Source organism: Podarcis liolepis (assembly GCF_965112155.1).
Source record: "Podarcis liolepis genome assembly, chromosome: 16".
NCBI classification, from domain to species: Eukaryota; Metazoa; Chordata; class Lepidosauria; order Squamata; family Lacertidae; genus Podarcis; species Podarcis liolepis.
The window spans coordinates 39,294,815-39,313,251 of NC_139567.1; the positions used below are offsets into that span (position 1 = coordinate 39,294,815).

The 18,437-nt window shown below is 46.2% G+C and overlaps 1 protein-coding gene across 6 annotated transcripts in view; it reads right to left on the reverse strand.

The window, feature by feature from the left end:
* The window catches only part of USP32 (ubiquitin specific peptidase 32), a 122,664-nt gene that overhangs the window by 3,994 nt on the left and 100,233 nt on the right, over nt 1-18,437 (reverse strand). For all 6 annotated transcript variants that reach the window (XM_083479737.1, XM_083479734.1, XM_083479736.1 and 3 more), the window contains exons 18-33: nt 18,350-18,431; nt 17,088-17,162; nt 16,059-16,197; nt 15,614-15,719; nt 15,095-15,268; nt 13,441-13,615; nt 11,757-11,908; nt 11,108-11,222; nt 10,814-11,025; nt 9,842-10,026; nt 8,721-8,807; nt 7,587-7,707; nt 3,844-4,035; nt 2,954-3,248; nt 1,397-1,815; nt 624-716 (exon numbers count right to left, since the gene is read on the reverse strand). In XM_083479737.1, coding sequence (XP_083335863.1) covers nt 624-716; nt 1,397-1,815; nt 2,954-3,248; nt 3,844-4,035; nt 7,587-7,707; nt 8,721-8,807; nt 9,842-10,026; nt 10,814-11,025; nt 11,108-11,222; nt 11,757-11,908; nt 13,441-13,615; nt 15,095-15,268; nt 15,614-15,719; nt 16,059-16,197; nt 17,088-17,162; nt 18,350-18,431 — 2,622 coding nt within the window. The remainder of the gene's footprint in view (nt 1-623; nt 717-1,396; nt 1,816-2,953; nt 3,249-3,843; nt 4,036-7,586; nt 7,708-8,720; nt 8,808-9,841; nt 10,027-10,813; nt 11,026-11,107; nt 11,223-11,756; nt 11,909-13,440; nt 13,616-15,094; nt 15,269-15,613; nt 15,720-16,058; nt 16,198-17,087; nt 17,163-18,349; nt 18,432-18,437) is intronic.

Consider the following 18,437-nt stretch of genomic DNA (forward strand, 5'->3'; position numbering starts at 1 on the left):
TGGGACGACGATGAGTGGTCAGAGGGAGGACAGTGAAGAGGTGTTTTTATGTTGTGAACCACCCTATGATCTACAGGTCTAGTGTGGTATACAAATTTAGTAAGAATCAGGGTTTAGTGAGCAGGAAGAAGCTGTGGCAGAGGACAGTCCAGAATCAGAAGGCTGGAGAGGAGGGGGGCCAAGAGGCAGAGTGGGGTTGGGCTGCTGAAGAAGCCAGGGAGTTTCCCCCTCCTGCTGCACTTGCTCCCCTTGAAGAAGTATGAAGATGGCATAGCAAAGAGAGACAAGACGAAGAAGCCTCAGGTTGCTGGGGAAAGACCCAGAGGAGGAGTCTTAGAGAGCAGCAGGAAGGCAGGGACCTTCAGTCCTCACAACTACCTCATTGTGGAAATACCTACTGGGAAGAGTTGCTTTGACCACTAGGCTTGCACTGTTTAAGTTTCTTTGAATAAAGAGTTAACATCTCTGACACCAGGTGTTTTATTTATCTGAATCATCTGAACTACAGGAAAATGAGCTCCCTCCACATACAGTCACACGTGGGTCAGAGCAGCCGCCTCTTATGCCTGGCCATCATCACGACTGCCCTCACATTCTCTCTTGAGGAAGGCAAAGAAGATTACCTTACAGCTGCTGTCATTGTAACAGTACCACTTGCTGTTGGGGTTTTTGGCGTAAGTGACGTAATGACCTCCTCCCATAATTCCTGAATGGCACTGGAAGGGGAGGAAAAAGCAGTTTTGTATTGCTGGCCCAATCAACAAGGTTGTAGCAGTAGTCAGTGTTGTTCTATATTTATTTACACACACACCCCTTTGCCCCTGACAGGTTACCCCAATGCTGGTGGTCCTCCATATGTTGTGGGACACCCAACTCCCATCAGCCCCAGCCAGCATGGCCAATGGTCAGGGACAGTCAGAGCTGAAGTCCAGCAACAACTGAAAGGCGTCAGGTTCCCCAACTCTGGCACAGAAAATAAGTGTTCCTCAACTTCCATTAGCTCACACCATCTGATGAATTTTGCATCATTTCATAAAGGCTCTGAGGATACAAGGCTGCTAAATTGTACCTTGTCGATTCTATGCCCGCCAAGAGTCCTGCTGCACCCACATTCTACTTGACGTGCTGAAGAGAGACCTCAAAATCCCACCCCAAGCCAAGCCAAATCCTACAAGTCGTGTGAATTTTGGCAAATGAAGCACATTCAGCACCAATTTTTTATTCCTGCCACCCGCCTCATGGCGATGCCTTTCTGTCGCCTTCATCCCAGCCCTTTCCTTACCCACCTCTGCCTTTTGGGCACCCTGCACAATGGTGGACTTGCCTTCTGCCCTTCTACAAAACCCAAGCTTTTAAGAAACCAGTGCAGTCTCCCACCCAAGAGTGAGTAACCTACCGAAATTGCATATAGGCTGTAGATGGGGTTAACACAGATCTCTCCTCTTTGGTCAACCACCATCTCCTCCTCCCCATTGATGCTGCTGTTGCTGTGGGAGTTTTGCTTGCACAGGTATCCATTGGCTAGAGTCACCTCGCTGCTGTCCTGAGCGGCAAAGAGCTCGCCCTGGCTACCCCCCAAAGCATGCCCTCGGCTGAAGCCGTCTCCTTGGTCGGGGGTGACCTTAGGGTCCGGGTCTGTACCGTTCTCTCGGGTCATGTCCAAGTTCTCTTTGCTGCTGGACAGTTTGTTTTTACACAGCTGGGGGAGCCGGAGCCGCCCCTTGCTTCTTCCCAAAGTCCTGGGGCTACCAGTTGGACTAACGTTTTTACTCGACGGACAGCCAGTTGCACACTTCCGCCCAGAAGATGGAGACGCTAGAAGAAGTGAATGAGCAAGTGTGTGAGTGAGAGAAAGGGAGAGGGTGGCAAAAAGCTGAACAGACAAGACTAAATTGCCCACGTTTAATCCCCAAACAAAGCAGTGCAGTATATCTGAAGAAGCGTCTGCGCCCCCATCGTTCTGCCCAGACACTGAGGTCTAGTGCCGAGGGCCTTCTGGCGGTTCCCTCACTGCGAGAAGCCAAGTTACAGGGAAGCAGAGGGCCTTCTTGGTAGTGGCACCCGCCCTGTGGAACGCCCTCCCACCAGATGTCAAAGAGAAAAACAACTACCAGACTTTTAGAAGACATCTGAAGGCAGCCCTGTTTAGGGGAGCTTTTAATGTTTGATGCATTGCTGTATTTTAATATTTTGTTGGAAGCTGCCCAGATGGGCGGGGTATAAATAATAAATTGTTGTTGTTGTTGTTTGTTGTTATTAAAATTTGCTATTAACAACTTTTACATCAGTGGGTTAGGTAAAGCAGCCGGCTGCATCACACAGAGACTTCTAGGTCTTAACCTGCAAAGTTCATTAGCTCTAGCAACAGGGGTTTGCTCACCACTGTGTCTTGGTCTAGTAGCGATTATCAACCTGCTAGGTATTTAGCAACATTACATACTCCTAGATCCAGGAAAGCATTTTCAATGATTAACTTCACCATTTATGGAAGGCCCATTTGTCAGACTATTTGAGAATTTGTTCCTGCAAAAGCAGCTCCGTCAAAATGTGAGCCCATGTTCCTCTACACCATGTATGTGTCCCAGAGGCTCAAACCAGTGACTCACACAGAGACTCTTCTAAGGGCAAGCAATTCTGCAGCATATGTCTACTTCAGGAGTGATGGAAATGACCTAATTTCACTCAGTACAGAGATGCGGCAGGATTATCTGCTCCCACCAAAGGCAGATTGGATTGGCAAGCCCAGTGCAGTGACTCATGCAGGAACATAACAGCCAATTCTGAGGGCAGGTAATTTTGTGGGGTCCTGAAGTAGTCAAACACAGTGGCATGTGGAGATGGAGCAGAATCACCTGCCCCCAGCAGAGGCTGGTTGGACACATCTATGGCAGTATTAACCAGTCCTCCATTTTACTTCATCCAGCCCAATGCAGAGATCCCTCCTCTCTCCTACCTTTGATATTATTTAAGACGCCAGAAGTGTTGAGGGAAGAGGGGCTCCTGGTTAGCACATCGCCCTCCCCGGCCACTGGGACGCCCTGCACCTCCATCCTCAGACACTCCTCTTGCGGAATCTGGGTCTCAGCGGGATCGTCAACCTGGGGAGTCAGTGGCTTCTGCAGCCAGCAACTTGGATCTCTTGGCACCAGGAAGGCACTCGGGTTGAAGCTCTCTCGGGGAAACTTGACGATCTTTTGGGATTTTATCCAGCGGCCATTGACAAACTGGAAACGCTTCAAGTGGATTATCTAGAACAAGAGATGTGGGAGGCAGGATCAGGTCAACGCTTCAACTATTAGCATGTCTTGTCTTTTTTTTAGTTTGCAGGCCTCACGGCAGGCCTTCTCGCCGCTCTCTTAACATGAGTCACCTCCGGCGGCAATTGGTTTCATTAGAGCCGGCAAGGCAGAAGACAGGAAGACCTACAGCATGTGGGGCCAGAGCCAATGGCAGGCAAAGCCAATTAGCTCTAGTCTTGCCCCCATTCTCCTCCATGCCAAGTTCTACAAGGACAACATGGGACTGAGGAGGAGGAAACTGACAGGCAGCGCCAGAAGGGATGTGAGTAAGAAGGCGGGGAAGTTGGGGCTGGCTGAGGGCAGAATGAGGTTGGTGGGACGCTGCCCCAATTTGTGCTAATGAACCAACCTTCAGTGTCAGCTCTGGGAGACAGTAATCGTCCAGAAGTAGGAACTAAACACTACATAAAATAAAGATGGAACTCAAGTGGCCTGACCCATGAGAAGGCCGCTTCATAGGGTCAATTAAAAACAAAGAACTGTAAGAAGCTGTGTACAGCCTGGCTGTAAAAATGGAAAGGAAAAGGAGAGCCTTGAATCATACCAGGATAGGGGGAAGCCTCCACAGGTCCAGCTTCTTGGTGGCCAAGCAGTGTGTTTTGCACTTGGAACAGTAGTACATCTCATCTTCGCCTAGTTCCTCCTCGCTGGTGAAGGCCCGGAGACAACTGTCCAGGTTGATTGGCTCAGCCTGAGCGCGCCGGCTTTGCTCCACGCTCCTGTGCTCCTCGGCCATCTGAATGGGGGAAAAGGCAAACACTTGAGGAACTCTGATGGCTTGCTCCTACTTAAAAACATGCCATCTCCTCTAACCCTGCTAGAAAAATCCAACCTGTGCTGTTAATAAAGATAGTGCAACTCGTACAGCACGTTGGCAACAAATATTCACACAGTTGTTCAAAAATAATTTTACACCATTTATCAAATATGTGAGAAAGAGACAATTACTTACAAAGTGCCATGAAAACTTACAAACTACTTAAAATAACGTGAACTTGCAATATCAGATTTTATTAGGTTTTTACAAATTCTTGACTTAGTTTTTCGTTTTTTCTTGTTTTTTAAATAAGTTCAAGAAGATTCAGGAAAAGGGCAAGTTCAGCGTTGTTCCCGGTAGCTGTGAGGTGCTGATGAAGTCATCTCCTCTGACCCTAGATTAGATTCCTTGTCTCCTTCCAGAGAAAGATCTCTTAACAATGTACACCGCTTTGCTTCACAGCCTGAATTAGCCTTTTTAAAATTAATAATAATAAAAAGATGGAGTGAGTTTTGTGGAAGGAGAACCTCATGACACAGAAGCACCACCTTCATTTTCGGAAGGAGAACCTATAGACGGGGACAGTAGCTCAGTGGCAAAGTGAATGCATGGCTCGCAGGAGGTACCAAGTTCAATGCCCAGCATCTCTAGGCAGGGCAGTGAAATCCTGTCATTAATCCTGGGGAACTGCTGCCAGTCAGTGTAGACAATACCAAAATGCTTGGATTAATGGTCTGGCCCAGTACAGAGCAGCTTCCCAAGCAGTAACACACTTTCTTTGGGGAGGGGTGAAGTGCACTGTAGGCAGAAGTGCTACCAAGTGAATTTTATCAATTCTTAGCTTTAAGGATCATTTGATTTTAATGTTTTTCTGTTCCCCACTTTGGGACCTCTGGGTGAAGGCTGGTTCATAAATGTCAGAAATAAAATGAAATAAAACTCCTTGACCACATGCCATTTCAGACTGCAGGTGAAGCAATGCTCCTTTCATATTGGAAGAACAAGGGGTCCCTAACCACAGAAACACAGGTGTCAGGGTGAAGGACATTTGACTCACTTCCCCCAGTCTTAATTTTCTAAGCATGGGGAGTTATGGTTTCCCCTAGAATGGAAAAAAACAAACCACATGTTCAATCTGGTGAATCCCCATTGCTAACTGAAGTGATACCAACTAGAACAGTTTTGATAATGTGATCAACTTGTTTCTGTAGACTGGTGGCTCCCAAGACCCACTAGCCTAAGGATATCCAAGCGAATTCAGTGTGACCATGGAGATTTGAACCCGAGTCAAGCCCTGTCTGCCGAAGTGCCCTGGCCCTTGGGCCATGCAGACTCCAATTTGCTGCTCTCTCCTTTCCGTTTTCAGTCTGCTGCGATTCTGAGCCCCAAGTTATTCAGCCATCCCTCCACCCACTCCAGAAATCTCTGAGCAAGCAGTGAGACGAAAGAACCTTCAGAAGCAATTTCAGGCCATTGCAGATGCAGAAGGGGTGGCCTCATGCAACGTGACAGCCAATAAAGCCCTTTGGCTAATTTAAAAATAAAATAAAAAAATAAAAAATCCCAGACAATGAGAGTGGCTCCCGGCCAAGGAGGCTGCAGAAGCTCCATGCTGTCAGACAAATGCAAAAGCAGGAGCACCAAATTGATCTAATAAAACAGACACTGCTGTAAGAGAACCTCTGGAGGAAGCTGCCTTGCACGAAGATCACTGGCCCCACTAGCTCAATATTGCCAGTACTGACTGGCAGCAGTTCTCCAGTGTTTCTGATGGGGGTCTCTCCCAGACCTACCCGGAGATGGCAGGGACTGAGCCTGTCTGCACATTATGTGGTCCGCCACTGAGCCACAGCCCTGCCAAACCAGTCAAGACTTCACAAAGCACTCATAAGGAACTTGTGGCCTTTCAGCTGCTGCTGGACCACAGCTCCCATCATGCCTGATCACTGGCTATGCTGGCTGGGGGTGATGGGAGATGGAGTCCAGGTTCCCTAGCCCTGTTATAGAGGACCCGTGTCAGCAGGGCCAGGAGAAGTTTTGTACTTGTGTGGCCTATTTCAACCCAGCATGGGAAACTCTCTGATGCCGCCACTGAGTTCCACCATGACGAAGGACGCAGACTCAGTGGTAGAGCATCTGCTCTGCATACAGAAGGCCCCTGGTTCAACCCTTGGCATCTCAAGGCAGGGTTAGGAAAAGGAGCTTGTATGAAACCTGGAGAGCCACTGCAGACAATGCTGACCTCGGTGGACCAATAGTCTGGCTCGGTGTAAGGCAGCTTCCTGTGTTCACATGCTTTGAAATATATTGTAGCACCCATAAGGGCTAGGAACTTGGTTTTCACGTGAAAAGAAAATCTGGAGCCGATGCCAATTGGTGACTGCAGATGTGAGAAACAGTGGCGTAGCGTGGGGGGTGCAGGAGGGGCCGGCCGCACCGGGCGCAACATCTGGGGGTTAGGATTAGGGGGCGCAAATCCACGGGTTATGGGGCGCAAATCCACGGGTTAGGGGGCACAAATTACTTGCCTTGCCCCGGGTGCTGACAACCCACACTACACCACTGGTGAGAAAGGCATTGCCTGCTATACAGTACAAGTTTTACAGGCCGAAGGTCCCAGGTCCAATCTTTGGCACCTCCAGGTTGAGGAAAGAGCCCTGCCTGGGACACTGGAGAGTTGCTGCCAGCCAGTGTTGGCAATACTGGAGTTAGGTGGATCAGTGGTCTGATTTGGTGCAAGGCAGTTTCCTACGTTTCTAAGGAAAGTAGGAATATCCAAGTAATGCATCTTAAACTGAATTTCCTCCCACCCTTGTGGTTTGTTTTTAATGCATGGAATTTTAAGTAGGATTTTTTTTTCTTTTATTGTGTTTATGTGTTTCAGTGCTTTCATTATCATTTATTGCTGCTTCAGTTTTTGAAAGTTGTTTTCATTTATTTCTTTTACTGCATAACTTATTTAATGTGTAATCATGCCACTGCTTTTTACAGATGCAATTGCTTTATTGTATTGTGAAATGGCTTTGAGATGCTTCGTAGGAAGATGAATAACAGCAACAGCAATGCTAGTGCTCACTGGGGGGAAATAACCTCATTTTTGATGCTGTTAGCTATCCTGGTGGGGATTTGGAATGTGGGGTATGCATCCTAAAAACAAAAACTTACCCAAAAAACAACAGCACACAAACACACAAGCAAAGAATCACACAGCAAAACGAGCAAATGGGTGTACAAAGACACAACACATCTGGGCACTAAACTAGCTAGAAGGATCAGATACTAGAACTCTGCTACCTGACCACCGAGATGACCTTAGAGGATGATCTAAGCATCTGAGCAGGTTGGTATGGGGAAGGAAGCACTAAATACACAATTCCGTGGGCTAGAGCAGAGCAGCATTTCCACTTTCAGCAGCAAAAACATCCAGAATTCACTTGTTTATTTAAAAAGACAGCCACATGCATTGGCAGAAAGAACACATATACATATATCTGCTTAGGGTTATTTTGCAATTATAGATATATATTTACCCGTTCCTGTGACGTCTGGTAGCGGAGATGAAGTGCCGTGGGATCCCAGTCAACAGCGATGTTGGCATTCCCCATGTGAGCTCTCTCTTCAGTGCAGTCGATTTTACAGCCATGGCAAAACCTAGATTGGGGGTGGGGAAGGAGGAGGAGGCAGTGAGCAGAGAAGAGGGAGTGGGAAACTCTCCCTAAAGCTGACAAGGGCTGAAAATGCAAAAGATGGGCAGTTAATCTGGACAGGACAGGTGTGGGCTGATTTAGGTTAAGATCCATCAGTGGCAGAGCCTCCTGTCTGGCATGGAAAAAGTCCCTGGTTCAATCCCTGGCATCTCCAGGCAGGGGAGGGAGAAACCCTTATCTGAAACTCTGGAAGTCCATTTCCAATGTAAATTCTGAGCTACATGAACCTACAGTTCTGGTTCTGTATAAGGCAGCTTTCTAAGCTCCTACAGTGGTACCTCAGGTTAAGTACTTAATTTGTTCCAGAGGTCTGTTCTTAACCTGAAACTGTTCTTAACCTGAAGCACCACCAGCTAATGGGGCCTCCTGCTGCCGCCGCGCCGCCAGAGCCCGATTTCTGTTCTCATCCTGAAGCAAAGTTCTTAACCTGAGGTACTATTTCTGGGTTAGCGGAGTCTGTAACCTGAAGCATATGTAACCTGAGGTACCACTGTAAATCAAACATCATGAGGACTAGAATCTTACTTTAGGCTGTGTCAGATCGTGTGCTCTGATTGCATAAAGTCCCATGTTCAAGTTCTGGCATCTCCAGGCAGGCCTGAAGCCCTGGAGAACTGTCACCAGTGCAGATAATATTGAGCTAGATGGAGCAGTGATCTAACTTTCCAAATTCCTAATCCAGCACAATGCAAACAGATTTGGGACATGGTGTAAACACAGCAGTTCAGTACACAGATATTGTGAAGGTGATTAACATGGCCAAGTTGGTCTTCACAGATCTGCCCGTTTTTAGAGATACAAGGGGCCACCCTAACAAAGGCGGTAAAGGGAAGGCAGAGTGTGAGGCTGACGGAGGGGAGGGGCTCTCCCTTCAGCCAAAGAACGACACAGATTTCTAATTGGACCTGATGAAGCACCCACTTTTTTTTACTTGCCAAGTGGCCACCCTATGCTTACCTGTACCAGGGGCACCAAGCACACGAATTGCCGTCCTTCTGGACCACTCGTAGGGTGAAAGGGTATTGGTATCCCATGCTGTCATCACTTTAAATAAATAAATGAACACACAAACACGATTATTTGTAACATGCAAAAGTGTTTTTTTTTATGATAGTCTTTCCCTAGTTTTATCTTCTAAGCCTGTCATACCCCCCCAGATATTTTGGGCACCAGCTCCTGCCAGCAGGGTCAATGGTCGGGGGGTAATGGGAGCTATAGTCTGAAACACTGGAGGGTACCAGGTTGGATTCTAAGCAACTCCAATGCCAAAGTATTTGAAGATGAAATACTGTACAGCTCTCTTCCCCCACCTCCTGCATTTTTTCCTTCTCAACCATCCCGAGGTGGATTGGGCTAAAGTGTGTGACTGGTCCAAAGTAAGTTACTGAGCTACCAGACTGAGGTTGTGCCAAGTACCTGAGGTTGTCATTTGTCCCAAAATAAGGCAAAACCTTCACAACTAATTCATTTTAATAATCTTTCCCCCAGCAATTTTGGGAGGAGGATTTAATGGCATTCCTTATGAAAATTACATCTGCTTATGTGATAAGAGAGTTAGGAACCAGTAGAAGTGCTACTCCTGTGTAATATTTCTAGAAATAAAAGAACCAGACTGGTCTGCCCATTCCTTGTGCTCCCTTCCCGGCACAATCTTCAAAGTTTTAAGGTCTTCCTGGCTAACAGATGATACACAATCTCACAGAATTGAAACAGTTGCAAAGTTTGCATTTCCAAGCTACAAAGACTCTTAAGCAATTTTTCACAGAATTGTTAAGGGGCACTCATTTCAATTTGATCTTAATAGTGTTCAATATTTTTAAGAAGGAAAAATATACAGTTGGCAGGCTCCCTGATATTTTTCAGCTTTCTTTGACATCTGGAACCTGAAGGCCTGTGGACTTTATTAATAAACTTGAACTGAGCAAGGATTTGGGTCTGGGTTTTCCCAGTCCAAGACCCAATGTCTCACTGCACCAAAGACTGGCTTGCTGGCTTAAGACGTCAAGAGCCCCGCAGAGACATTTTGGTGGCTAGATCACCCCCCCCCCTCCTTTGAGACATCCTGGCATTTAACTCACCAGTCCTGTGCGTGGTTACTGGCTTCTTGGGGAGGGAGGGGACTTGCCAGCCGGGACACCTGGATCCAGACCGCATCATACAAGTCTTTCTTCCGCGTATGAACGGTGCACGGAACTATCAGTGGCATTCCAAAGAGGCTCGGCCGGTTCTTCTGAGATGAAAGGAAGTACTTGTCCATCCTCATCTGCATTGATCATTAAAAGGGTTTTTAAAAAGAAGAAGAAAAAGATTCATTTTAATAATACGATATGATTTTTTCACTTTTCAGAAGGGCCACTATCATAGAAGGGAACTACTGTATTTTTCCATGTATAACATGCCCCCATGCTTTTTGGGGGGAAATTGTTCAAAACTGTTGAGCTTTTTTTTTTTGCACAGAGTTGTTGAGCTTTTGGGAGGGGGGGGGTCTACGCTGCCAATCGTCTGCACGCTCGCCGCCAAAACCCCACCATCACACTCAACGGCAACCAAAGCCGATTGCACGCACAACAAAATGACTTTTCCCACCTAAATGAGCTTGCCACACTAGCCAGGAGGGAACTTGTGTGTGGAAGGATCATGAGCTCAGTTCATTTCAGGTACTGAAAGCAAATTCCAGATCAGAATGTGCTCAGAGACACTGTGGTTCTTTAATTCTAATTGTATGTCTGTTGCACCTGGCTCTGGTTTGTAGAGAGCTTGGGATTCTAATAAAAAGCCAGGTAGATACAACAGACCCTAATTGTATTCCTTTTGTGGCTGGATCTGAGAGGTGGGATCTTGGGAGTTGTAGTAGATCTGACAAGCTTGTCCACCCCTGGTCTACACCACTGGGTCACAGTTCTCTAAGGTTTCAGACAAGTCTTTTCCAGCTCTCCTTTGGAGTTCCCAGGGATTGAATCTGTGACCTTCTGCAGACATCTACCATATTGGAAAACGGCAGATGCATGAACACCAGTTAAGCGTCTTAGCCGCATTCATTCCCCACTAACCATTTTCCTGTGGACAGCAATGATGTAGCCTATGAAGGGGCTGTCGGAGGGAGAGGTCACATGGCCGTTCACCATCCCATTGGAGAAGCCGTTTTCCATCCTGCATGGCACCACTGTGTTTGGCATCCCATTCGGGATCAGGGTTGGCCGGGGAAGATCGCCATTCATCAGCACGTTGATCATCCCGTTGGCTGACGGCACACTGCAGAACTCTGAACCCAAGGGCAAAGGTGTTGGTTACGGGTTTCCACTGACTGCAACTATACTTATAAAATCCATGCAGGGACATTTTACCTGTTTGCACAGGGCTTGGAGTAGCTGACGTGGGGGATCCAGGGATGGGTACCTCGAATGCACACAGGGATGCGCTTGCCGAGAGACGGACTTTCTGGTTGTCTTGAGGAAAGTTCTTTCGAAAGCAAGAGAAAGAGACAGAGAGAGAGAGAGAGAGAGAACCCCAATGAGGCTAATAAAAAACCCACACGTTTAATGGGATTGCTTAACCATAATTATTCTGTTTTTTAAACAAAGTTTGCTGTTGGTCTTAATGTCCTGTAAATCTCTTAGAAGCCAACTGGGCATTAAATGGCATATAAATTAAATAATGGGTTGTGGTCAGTGGTCATTCTACTCAAGCAGACCTATTGGAAATAATGGACATCACTAGCTTGGGTCCATTAATTTCAATAGGTCTATGAGTAAAACTTAGTTGGATACAAAGATGGGGAACTTGTGAAGTGTAACTCCTATCATCTCTGTGTTCTCTGGGGCTGGTGGGAGTTGGAGTCTGACATAATCTATGATTGGAGTGGAGGGTGCAGGCGGAAATAATCCCTGGTTTAAGAAAGTTCGAGTCACTGTTCTTAGGCTGGTTTCATCTTGTGTGGGGAGGGGAATTAAAAAGTGCATTTTTAAAAGCCCCGAGCAGCAAAAGCATCCTGACCTTTATGTTGGAGCTGTGCACTTCCGCAAGGAGGATCTGCTCCGGCTTCATGGCACAAAGTTCGCTGAGATGCTTTTTCAGGCCAGTGTATTTCTCGTCCATGTTCAGCCTCAGTCCGTATCGAATGGGAGTTGTCCCATCTAGCTTAGTTACTGGGAGAGCAAAATAAAAAACGGGGGTGAGTGGGAGAAAGAAAGGCAACAGGTTTGAAAAAATCCAGTTTAACCAGCCCAGTTCTGTTTAACTGGCTGTTCAGTTTTTTTAAAAAGTGCTATTTCTGCTAGAGAACCAGGTAAGTGCTCCTTGATTATTAGACTGCAACTTTTGACTAATATCCAAGGCTGGGCATACTCAGTGCATCAGCTGCACACTGATTCTTGGGTATCCTGAGAAACCCAGATTTCATCCAGGGCGGTGGTGAAGGCATCAAAAAAGCCTTCTAACTTATGTAACCTTGTAGAAAGCATTAAAGATCCACAGAGAAGCAGAATTTTTAAAGATCTGTCCTCCCAACCCACTCAAGGTCAGCTTCTCCAGCTGCTTGAAGTTTGCTCTGTTGACCTCGGTTCCCTGTGCATGTTCAAGGAATGAAAGTCACCGAGAAGAATACCTGGAAGGGTTCCTTTCTAAGACTCCATAGGGAGAGTTCTGTATGATTCAAAGTAGACCAGAGTATCTAACAGATCATATTTTTCTTCTTTTTCTAAAACAGTACTGCACATTTCCTTTTTCGGATACTCAAACCATTAAAAACAAAAATCCAACCTGTACAAATTCGTTAGTTTCTGTTAGCCAGTTTCAAAGTCCCAGGATGACAATACAAGCAACACTACATGTATCTATAAACACACATATTGTCTGATTAAAGTGATAAAATCATGTAACTCAGGCTGTAATCCTATACTCATGTATGTGGAAGAAAGCTGCATTTAACTTAATTGAGTATACATGTGAAGGACAGCATTGTCAGGCTTGCAAAGGTTGATTAACATATGAATAATCTGTTTTCTTTACGTTTAACCTGTGATTCATTCCACAGCTTTTGGCAGTCCGCATCCCTTTTGAGTTTTAGGAATACTCTTTCTCTTCCCCTACCCCCAATATATGTGTTTTATATAAACTCAAGTATTAAACATTTACATTGTAGTTTTCTGCTAGAAATATCAAAATGTAGGAAAATTGGGATTTGGACTGGGAAGATGCCCATTTTAAATTTCAAAGGAACTTGAACACAACATTGAAGGAACAATGAACTTAATGGTGATTACTTCCGAACGCATAGGTTCAAGTACTACAACTCTTGGGCTTGGATTCTAAATTAGCTGCACTTAAGTCCAACTGATTTCAGTAGGGAGCAAGCCATGGCTATCTTTCTCCAGTTGATTTCAAAAGAAGGCAATCAAAATTGTCTTAGTCTGGATCCAGCCCAATGAGCTTCCCCCCAAAAAGGGATCTTTTTTTCAACCAGCCAATGCAGAGTGATGATATCTGGGGTCCCAAGTGGTATAGAACTTAGTACAACAGAACCAATAACTTGCAGCCAGTGCAATTCTTTCATCAGCGGTGGAACATGGTATTGAGAATCGGTCCCAATGAGCAGTCAGACCACTGCACTTTAGGTTGTAAGTCCCTCTGGGGCTCATACCTGCCCATAAAGCACAGTGTACATAGAATCTTCACCCACCTATGATTTCAACATGCATGTAGCTGTCCATTGGGAGGGGCAAAGATAAAAAATTGAAAGGGTCAAAGCGGACGCTGATGTGCCCACAGGTCTTGCACTTCACTTGGGACCTCAGCTGCCCATGGAACAAGTCCACCACTATTGAGCGGTTCCTCCTCAGGTGGTTCTCCCAGGCCTGAAACAAAAGGGGAAAATAAAACCTGTGCAGAGAAGTCGGTAGAACAAGGAGATATATGCCCAATACTTTCACAGCGGTGTGGGAACCTGAGGGCATCAAGGGAAGGGTGGACTCCAACTTCGATTGTCCCCAACCTGTGGCCAATGCTGGCTGGGGCCAATGGACACTGGAGGGCACTGGGCTGCCCATCGCTGCTCTTGGTGCAAATACGACACAAGGGAGATTTTGGTGCTCCCAGGTTTGCTATAACATGCCCGCCTAGCTGTGAGGCAGTCCTCACACTGGTGTCAGCCTCTCGGTGGGGTGTATCACTCCAGTCTGCAGGTACAGGCGCATGGAAGGAACGCTGCTTGGGTCAATAAATGAACAAATCCTTGCACATAGAAATTGAGATGTGTGAGAGAAAGTTCAATTTTTCTAAAAGCAGGGTTTTAAAAAGAAAAAAAGATATATATTGGTTACAAAGCAGCATTTCATCATGTGAAATTGCCCTGCAGATTGAAGCTGTACAGCCCACTGGCTGACCACCTGAGGGAGGACTAAGGAGGTATGAAGTTCAGATGAACCACAGCACCTCCTCTGCAGGGAGGGCACCCATGAAAAAGCCCAATTTGAGCAAAATCCCCCCAAGGAGTTGTATGTCAGAGAATGAGGCCCCCAAGCCCTAAAACTCATTATACTATTTACTGCATAAACAACAACAACAACCCCACTGCAGCCTGTGCTGGTGGCTAAGACCTATTAAAGGACTCCATCTACCAGGGGCTTTCCTTTTGCTCACCAGATGCCCCATCACACAATAATACACCTGAGAGTATTCACTGCTTTGTTTCAGCATGTGTGTGCGCGCACAAACCCACATCACCCTGCCGTATCTTCACATCCCTCCACAAGTCAATTAAGGGGGCCTGCTGAAGTAGGTCGAGGATCCACACCAAGGGCAGCTGGTCCTATTTAGCCCTGCTGGCCCATTCCAACACCTCAATTCTTCTTAATGCATTGAAGGAACACTCCAGGAGGAAGCACAGCAGCAACGGCAGAGGGAGGCCCTCATCTCAGTTCCACCACCTCACAGGCATGCTTTGGCAGAGATGTACGAGAGGGCATTTTGGGTGACCGCTCCCAGACTTTGAACTCACTCCCTAGAGAAACTAGACTGGCTCCTTCCTTGCTTTCCTTCTGCCAGCAGGAAACTGACTGCTTTTAATGAAAGGGCTGTTGCCATGCTGTTTTTATTGTAATTATGTGTATGGTTTTCATAGATTTTATATATTTCTATCAATGTTTGATTGTTTTTTAACTATTGCTTTTTCTATGTTTTTAGTGGTTCTTATTTTTATCTGTAAGCTGCCTTGAATCCTGTCATGGGAAAAGGCAGGGGATAAATAAATACAATAATAATAATTACAATTCCTCAAAACAGCACAGGAAAAGGTCATGGATTGGTGGAGAGGAGGAAACACAGCACACACTCACCTCCGCTGCCACCTCCCAATCCGGCCGGCCGTCACTGTCTTTCAGTTCAACGTACGGCTTATCGTGCACTCGGTTCAGGTCCTCATGGAGACCATCCAGAAGAAAAGCCAAGAGCTCCTGAGAGTCTTGCTGCTGGAAGCCATTAAATCTGGGAGCGTATTTAGCTATCGTCCACTGAAAGAAAGCAAAACACACAAGTCACTGACCTTGACTGCAGCCCCTTTCTGACTACTAATCCACAGATTCTCAGCAATACAATCAGTGGTAAAGGCAAGGGCCATGCACCACTTTAAACTAGGCTGGAACAGCTAAAAGCCCGGGAGCTTAAAAGGCTGATTAGTGGAAGCAGCCGGAGAAAAATAAAGGCAGCCACTTGGTGGCAGCAGTGATGTTGGGGAGGAGGCAGGGGTTGGTTTGCCTAGGTTGCTTGCCCCCACGGACCCTCTCATGGTGCAGGCTGCAGCGCCACCTTATAATTAGTTTGCAGATGAATATACGACAACACTTGTCAGTTCTCACCCGTAACTTTAAAGGAGCAATGTTCTTTTGTGTCCCGCTCCACAGCTCTTGAATCAAGTCCCCGTAGCATTTGGCCATATGTCCCTTCATTCCTATTGGATTTGTCCTGGAACGCATAATGATGTATTGAGTCAATTAGCCAGTTGTTGCATTGAAAAAAAGGAAGAAAGGAAAAGCAGGCTGCGAGGCACTCCACACACTGCACAAAATGAGAGGGCGGAATCCTGGCGTGTGCCACAGCAGGCAAACAGAAGGGGTAACACTTTTAAGACACTGCTGTAAGCTTCCAGCATGGCAAGAGAGGGGCTAGTGGGGGGGGAACCAATGTGGCAGCCGACAGATGTTGCCGGACTACAATTCCCATCATCCCCAGCAACCAGCATGATGGGACTTGTAATGTAACATCTGGAAGGCACCACTTTTCCGTGTGATATACAGAAGTTACCTGTTGAGCTCGTAGAGATGTCTGCCAGAGATGAAATACTGGGTGAGAGGCTGCGTGTTGCTGACACACTGGATGCTGGAGTTCATGAAGCAGGTGTTCCCCAGGTTGCTCAAGCCAGTAGCCCCCTTTTCCGTTGGAACTGGAAAGGATGAAGGGTTGCAAAGATGATGTTACTCCTTGCTGCCTGACGTAAATGTGTACACACACACACACACACACACACACACGATTTAAATTCCCCACAATGCTCCAGAGGGATGCTATGCTGGGAGCTTTGTGGAAATAAAAATGGCTGACCATTAGTGGGAAAGTATTCTGTTTGTGGGCTGTAGGCATCACAAGTCAGCCCTGATGGGACCCAAGGCTGTCTGGTATTCAGTGCCTTCTCCCCTGGCTTACACTGGAAGCACGCTTGTTTTCTCTTGTTCACGTAACTTTAAACAACTTTCCTACTTTGGGTGGGACATATAGGTCACAGTCACCTGAATGTGCTCTATAGTCAGATGACAAACTGATATCAATTACAAACTCTTTTTATGTTGGGAAGAAAGGTACACTAGCCTGCATATAAGTGATTTAAGGCTACGCATGCACACGCCTATGCAGTAATATTTTTAAAGAAATAAACTCTAGGGGAGAAAGGCGAAAGAAGAGCAACTGTGTCCAAAACTGTGTTGTGCGGAAACAGATTCCCGCTATTTGTATCTAGCCTCTTTTTACTAAATGGGCTGTAAGCCCTGCATTGTCGGACAGGGATGGGTGTCGCTTCTGAACTTCCTGCATTTTTTAGTTTAAAAGAACAAGGCACAGAAGGTATCAGTCTAGGCTACAATTCCCAAATCTGCTAGCTTTCTACCTGCAGGCTGCCTTTCCTTTAAAAAAAAGGTAGCATCTAGAAATATGAATCACCATCTGAGGCGATTCAGCCCAGTCTGTAACCTCAGGGCTCCAATCACCTCGTTTCAATGCATGTGTCAACCAGCTGCTGCTATTTTGTGTTTCTTTGGACAGGGGGAAGCACACACTTACCCTTATGCCTGTCTATTTTACTGCTGTTTGCTATAAAGGACATCTCCTCTGGCCAGCTCATGTCTTTGTTTCGAACTGAAAAACACAGAACAAAGCTTAGTGGGATAAACGCTCCCCTCAAATTCATGATACAGCCGATCCAGTAATAGGCAGCTGCTAACATTTACAGCAAGAGTTGGGAGCCTCTCTGAAGGTTCTCCTATACAAGAGCTGTGCAGGGGTAGCCAACTTGCAGACCCATCACATGTTGTTGGACTCCAAGTCCCATTGGCCACGACTAGCATGGCCAATGCTCAGGGATGAGGCGAATTGTAGCCACAGCTGGAAGGAACCAGGTTAGCTATGTCTGCTATAAAGGCACCTGACAAACAGATCCCCATTCGGCCATGAGAAATCTTTACACTTCCATTGTGGAAGAATGTTTATTAACCAAACCCTGGTTTCAATAATAGTCCATTGGATTTAGCTCTCTAGAAAGGTTACAGTGCCACTGAAAGTAAGTAAGTAAATGCTTGTTTGTTTGATTGATTAAAATTTGTACACAGCCCTTCATCCGAAGATTACAGAGCGGTTTGCAACATAAAACTACAAAATGAGAATACAAAATACGTCATAAAAACAAGAACAAACCAAACGCCCCCCTCCCACATTAGCACAGAATGATTTGGTAGGGGGGGGGGGGATCACTTTCCTTGGTGAGTGAGCCCATGCGCAGCCTCTATTAAGCCCAAGCTTGGCAAGATGAAATCTGCAAGTGAATCCCAACTCAACAGCTTCATGCTGGAGTCTCCCTTGGAAATGTTTTTGCTGAAGGATGACAACCCACGGAGCAAACCTGTGGGGCTGTTTCCTGGATTCCTGAGCCTTCTGGCCTCCCATTTCTACTTACAGCCATCTATACCTTCTGCCTGTAGCCAAGTTATCTGACAAATGAGGATAAATATCACTGTGCCTGGCCAAGTGCGCTCTGGCTCATAAGAGCTTATGCCAAAAGAAATTATTTAGGCTTCAAGGTGGCATTTAAATCAAGAGATTTTGCTAAGTACAAAGCATACAGACTTCTTAAAGACATAAGACACGAAGCATAGGGGGGATTATGTACAGTATATATTAATATGGCTTATTGAAAGGGAGGCAGTAGAACAGAAAGCCTGCAAAAAGTATAGTAGTTGGTATAAACAAGGAAGTATTTGGTTAACAGGAGTCTGAAAACACTTTGTGCCACAGAAACTGGCTCCAGACTGCTTCCCCATTTCTTATACCTTCTATTATTAAGTGCTGCTCATCTTGGATGCTCAGGTATTCCAACGTGTGGTCTTCATCGTCCAGAAGAGTAAGGTAGTTCTGCAA